The sequence below is a fragment of the Phlebotomus papatasi genome, chromosome 1, assembly GCF_024763615.1.
Source record: "Phlebotomus papatasi isolate M1 chromosome 1, Ppap_2.1, whole genome shotgun sequence".
Classification (NCBI taxonomy): Eukaryota; Metazoa; Arthropoda; class Insecta; order Diptera; family Psychodidae; genus Phlebotomus; species Phlebotomus papatasi.
The window spans coordinates 55,325,296-55,331,295 of record NC_077222.1 but is presented as its reverse complement, the minus strand read 5'-3'; the positions used below and the strand labels follow the sequence as shown (position 1 = coordinate 55,331,295).

Sequence of the window (6,000 nt, the reverse complement as noted above, 5' to 3'; positions counted from 1 at the left end):
CTCCCATCATGGCGGATAAATTTGATTATCTTATGCTTTATATATTTTTTTTATATGTAAAACACATGCTTGTTTTTATGTCCAAAAATAAATTACAATCTGAAGGAATATTTTTTGCCATAGAGGAAACGTAAAGAAAAAGTGCTCATATGGGGTTTTTTATGTTATTTACCCTTTTCTGTGAGAAACTGGAGGCATAAGTTGAGGAATTGGAAGAGATGTGGTGTTGGTCACAAGCATTGGGTGGGATTTGTGGTGGTTTCGGGGGTATGGGTGGACTTTCGATTCTAGGATATTTTTCCATATACACATGGTTACTAACCCCCCCACATAAACAGTTGAGAAATTTTCCGCCGAAGCTCACCGATGAATAATCCGGTGGTTGAAAATATTATTCCTATCTCACCTGTTCTTGTCACATTCACTCCAATGGCCAAAAGCTCCAGCAAAAGTTCTTTTGTAGACTTTGTCTGGCGCTTTGGAGAATGCTCCTCTTGTCGACCTAAATTTTGGGGTAGCTTGTGCCAGCAGTAGCAGTTCTCTGGTAGCCCTCCTTTAGTTAACACGTACATCATTTGTGCAAACACCCGCTTGGTCTCTCCTGTGGCTGTCTTTCAAGTCCATTCTACAAGAAGTATTTTTCAGTGTGTCGCGTGTTGTCTGGATACCAATAAAGCACAGCTTTTTTGGATGAACAAATAATAAGAAAAAAAAATAACAGAAAGAAAAACAGTGAACCAATAGAAAAAACTCAACGGTGGAATTTCACCGTAAATTATAGAGTGAGAATAGGCGCGTGGGAGAAGGCTATATGAGCTATATGTCTCAGTGAATATTAATAATATTGATATATATTGAGTAATATAGAATTATATGAATAGTGATTGTCGATTGACACTGTGAGAATTTATTATCTAACAATTTTGTGCGTGTTTTACATTTGAAGTGATATTGGAATATTCTACTATAAACGATGTAGTGTTCCCCATTGAACGATATATTTTCAGGGGTGAAAGGCATTTTCATGAATTTAGCATTTGTATTCAACGCATTACACCCCCGTCAATTGACTCAATATTATACGCTTTACGATACGACAATTCAATCATCCATAATTGTATCAGCCATTTCACCAGAAATTTCATTCTATATCCCATGAGTGCCTCTAATCATTTGTAAAATAAACTACGAAATTGGAGTATTTTTGCTACACTTATCGCCATACGCAACTTACTTTTTTTTTGGGGTGGGTGGAGGCCACAGGTTGGAGATTGGTAGGGGTTGTTTTTGGCCAGGAGACGCAGAATAGAAAAGAAAATAAAAAAAAGCACAAAAAGGAATAAAGGCATTTATTATTACTTTCCACTACATTTACATTGTGGCACTGAATGTATATTCATTCTTCACGCGATAAGCCCCAATCAATTCTTCTTGTAAGACGTGAGAGAGAACATCAGATAGAAAATTATTGAGCCAGGAGAACCAAAAGCGGAAGGTTGGAAAGTGTAAAGAAAGCCGTTCTAAAAGCTAAATTCTATGCTGTGGAAAAGTGAGAGGGAGTGAGAGAGAAAAACCGTGAACCATATATTGATATTTATATTTACAACCATATACATATATGACTACATATGAATGAGAAGGATCCATGTAGTATAAATAAATATGTACAGTGTGATATACCTGAGTGAGGAGGAGTAAAAGGCAGAAAACAAGGGAAACTGGAAGAGCAAGGAGAGCACTTCATCCCTAATAAAGTCACATAGTAATGCTATAGAATATATCCAAAAGTGATATCGAGAGATGGTTATAAGAAAGTTGACTGTTGAACCATTTTATGGCAACTTTTCTCCAATGAATTTATATCTAATATAGAGAACTATTGAGCAATTTTGCTGTTATAATATCCATCCTCCACAATATAAGCCACATCATTTTGCTATACACAATTTGTTCTTTGGTGCTGCTGGAGAAAGCTCAAGAGACTCTCAAGAGGGGAGCTTTTCACATGGGGGTGGACTACATGCAACTGGCAATCAAAGTGATAAGACGAAAGATATTTACTCTCACATGTGAAATACACTTTTTCATTCTACAACATTCCACTTGCTAAATGAATTCATCAAACTATGTTCATTGTTGTCTAAGGAGACATTGAAGAGGGAAGGCTCTTCAAACATGCTCATCTTGAGCTTCTAGCTCACATAGGCTATTTGTGGAGCTCTCGAAGAAGAAAAAAAAAATAAAAATATATACAAGTAAATAAATAAATCATAAGAAATGAAGAATCTCCCGATTTCATCTCGAGATACTTCATCAGAGAGGGAATCCTTTTGAAGAAGTTCGTGTGGAAGCGGCCAAGAAAAAAGCGATGGATAAACATGATAGAAATTAGATGAAGAGGAACTAGCGAAGGGAAAAAAATGATGATGGTGGAAAAATGTAATTTCAATGGGAAAACCTCTCTGCTGTGAACAAGGTGGAGGGTATATAGGAGGAGATAGAGATAAAAAGAGGATATATCCACGGTAATATCGCAAAACAATCAACATTGCAATTGTGAAAGAATTTAATCGCTTCTCTCTATATCCGCTTTCTTTTTTTTTAAATGTACACTTAACTAATATACATGTATACTATGGAAACTTACGACAATCAATCTATGCAATCACTACTCTTATCATCATCTGTGTCTTCACCACTCTATCAACTTCAATCGGGTATGAATAATTCCACCCTACCCATGGACATTGAGCCATTCATGGCCTTCAACAATAATGGTTTCATCGATACCACGGTACCCATTCACATACCATCGCGGACACCACTCTTATTCCTCATAAAATCCTTTATTATATGCCTAATCATCCTCGCCGCAATTTTTGGGAATCTCCTTGTCATTGTCAGCGTCATGAGGCACCGAAAATTGAGGTAAAAATATTGCATCAAATATTCACTCTAATGTTTTAGTCACACAACTCTGACATCCATGCCTCAAGGGGGCGATAATAGTGCGAAATGGTGTACATACACGATATTAAATTTGCAAGAAGTCATTCTGCGTGGAATGATCTGTATCACAATGATGAAATCATTTGGTGCTTTATGACGTGAAATTCTTGCTGACCACTGAAGGAAGGCAGGAAATGTGTATGTTATTGATCAAAAATTCATAAAGGATACGTTCTTATTAGGTAGAGTGATTATGAATAGTTCATAGCTGCCAGACACGCATTTGTTCTACCAATAGAGTTAAACGTGCAATATTACAAAAATAGTGAAAGCTTTCGATGTTAAATATCACTGTAACAATCAATTACTCTGAAGTTTATCTAAGAACAAGCTTTTACGCTGGAATAGGTGTAATATCTGTAATATGTAGTACAGTACCCGCTCTCCAAACCGGATCGGCGTAATTCGGACGAGTTATCGACGGTTCCATTAAAACTAATTTTGAGGTCATAAGGTAAAGTACCCTGTAGTCGGCCGGTTTCTCAACTCGGCCAGTGCGACTATTTATTCAATTTACTTAGATTTGTTATAATATGGTCTTACCGATTTAACATTAGCCATACTCACTATGGCGCTGTTATCTTGTAATATCGTTATCTCGTTATCTCGTTATGTTCTCGTTTATAAATGAAAAATTATAACAAGATAACAGATTACGGAGATTACGAGATAACAACGCCATAGTGAGTACGGCTATTATAAGGTGTATTATATTATATATAACGTAAATCAGTGAAAATTTCATAGAAGTTGACTATAAAACGTTAATAAATTGGTTAAATAATACAACTGGCCGAGTTGAGAAACCGGCCGACTAGAGGGTACTTTACCTTACATGCATGTGTCTTTACCAATGAAAATGAATTATCCTGTGATGTTTTTGTTTAATAAATGAAGTATAATAGCATAGAATTCTCTAATTATTTCTTTTTAATCTTTTTTAAAACTTTTATTCTAAATCAACAAAAAAACCTTGTAATATTTTTCGAGACGTTGAACAAAATCAAAAAATCCATCCGGATTACAAAGCGGGCACTGTACTTAAATCACTCCTTATAGGGAACTTAAAAAAAACAATGTAGGTGGAGGTGGGGCTAATTTGAGCTGTGGGGATAGATTGTTATACGACTTTTTCGCCTATTTCCAAATAAAGCTGGTCCTTACAATTATTTTATTTAGATTCAAAATTGTTTTATCTATTTAAATTACATCATGTTAAAACCCAGTTTCCTTTAAAAATATGTGAAAAAATTTTATAACAATGTAGCCCCACAGCTCAAAGTAGCCCCACTTCCTCTAATGTGTAAATAATTTTCTGACTGATTGTAACATTAAAATGAAGTAAAGGAAATATAAAGCATAAATAGCAAAGAAAAATATTTTTGACAAGATTCCAAAAGATCTATGATAAAATTAGAATATTTTGAAAAAAAAATTACTTCTATATAACTTTACTAAAAACTATTTTACTCTTCCTGTAAGAAAAATATTAAGAATTGGTATTATTTTTTGGCAAGAAAGAAATATCCAGTTGACAAAAATTTTTGTAGAAAATTTATTTCTCATCAATTTTGTATAATATTTTTTTCTTTATCTAAATGGGATCTGTGTTTTTCGAATTATTTCTCAAAAACTAGTTTTGTCAAGTAATTCTTTGATGATTTGAAGAAAGAATAGAGAGCACAAATGAGTCTCATATTTTTCTGTTTTTTTGCCATGAAGATATTTTTCACTTTTCTTTGTAAAAATTTTTGCAGATATTGCACCGCGACTTAAACTAATTTGCTCGTAGTTCTTCTACAATTTCAGCGAACATTATGAAATATGTATTTTTAGATAGCTTTTAATGCACGATTTCGAAATATATCAGACTGATAAGTCAATTCTCTTTAGGAAAAAACTTGCCAAAAGTATTCAGTGCCTCTATGCAAAAATGTACGGAAAAATGAAATGTCGAGAGGCCCTTGCTAGAATATAAATATGATTCTGTCAATCAGTAAAAACAAAATTATTTATTAAAAAATCAATATTCGAACGTAAAATTATAGCATTAAAACTTTCTAGATCTAAATCCTGAATTTTTGAACTCAAGGGGTTGTCTAGGAGAACATCTAAAATTAGAAGTTTTTTGAGAATTTGTTGTGACTTTGCTAATCAATCAATCAATATGAAATTTTCAGGGGTTATTACATATGTCTTGAGGAATACAACAATATTTTTTATTTCAATTTTGAGCACAAAATGGCGGCACAGCAGTACGCGGCCTGAGGATCGATTTTATTGAGGCGATCCATAGCGAACAGTTGAACTGGAGTAATTTTCATCCTATTGGCTTGAAATTTTCAGAAATTTTCAGGGTAGATGCTTAAATAGATTCTCTAGAGAAGTATATGAGATTTTTAAGATTGATAAACAATTACATTTATTATAAATAATTAAAGTCAATTTTTTTAACAAAAAATCATGATTTTTTTACAAGTTGATATTAAAATTGAAAAAATCATTATTTTTAAAGTCTCTTATGTACTTCTTTAGAGAATCCATCTAAGCATCTATCCTGTAAATTTCAAGTCAATCAAATGAAAATTACTTCAGTTCCACTGTTCGCCGCGGAGTGAATTTTATATTCAGAATTTAAATAATAAATATTTTTGTGTTTCTCAAGATATATGTTATAACGGGTCCCGGTCAAAATCCCGAAAGCCAAAATCCCGAATTTTTAAAAGTGTCATAGCTACTCCCGCGATTTCACTCGCGCTTGCTGGAGGCAAAGGGAAATCTTCTGTGTCTTGGAAAATTATTCTAAACATTTTCCTCCATATAATTTCATCCCTTTCAGGATTTTAAAAATTCGGGATTTTGGCTTTCGGGATTTTGGCTTTCGGGATTTTAGCCTTTTCGGGATTTTGGCGTTCGGGATTTTGGCTTTCGGGATTTTGGCTTTCGGGATTATGGCTGCCACCGGTTATAACCACTGAAAATTTCATATTG

At 33.9% G+C, this 6,000-nt stretch overlaps 1 protein-coding gene across 1 annotated transcript in view; it reads left to right on the top strand.

Moving 5' to 3' along the window:
* The first annotated feature begins 519 nt into the window (after window positions 1-519).
* The window catches only part of LOC129807499 (octopamine receptor beta-1R-like), a 28,625-nt gene continuing 23,144 nt past the window's right edge, over window positions 520-6,000 (top strand). Inside the window, exon 1 of the mRNA XM_055856800.1 lies at window positions 520-2,928. Coding sequence (XP_055712775.1) covers window positions 2,627-2,928 — 302 coding nt within the window. The 5' untranslated portion in view covers window positions 520-2,626. The remainder of the gene's footprint in view (window positions 2,929-6,000) is intronic.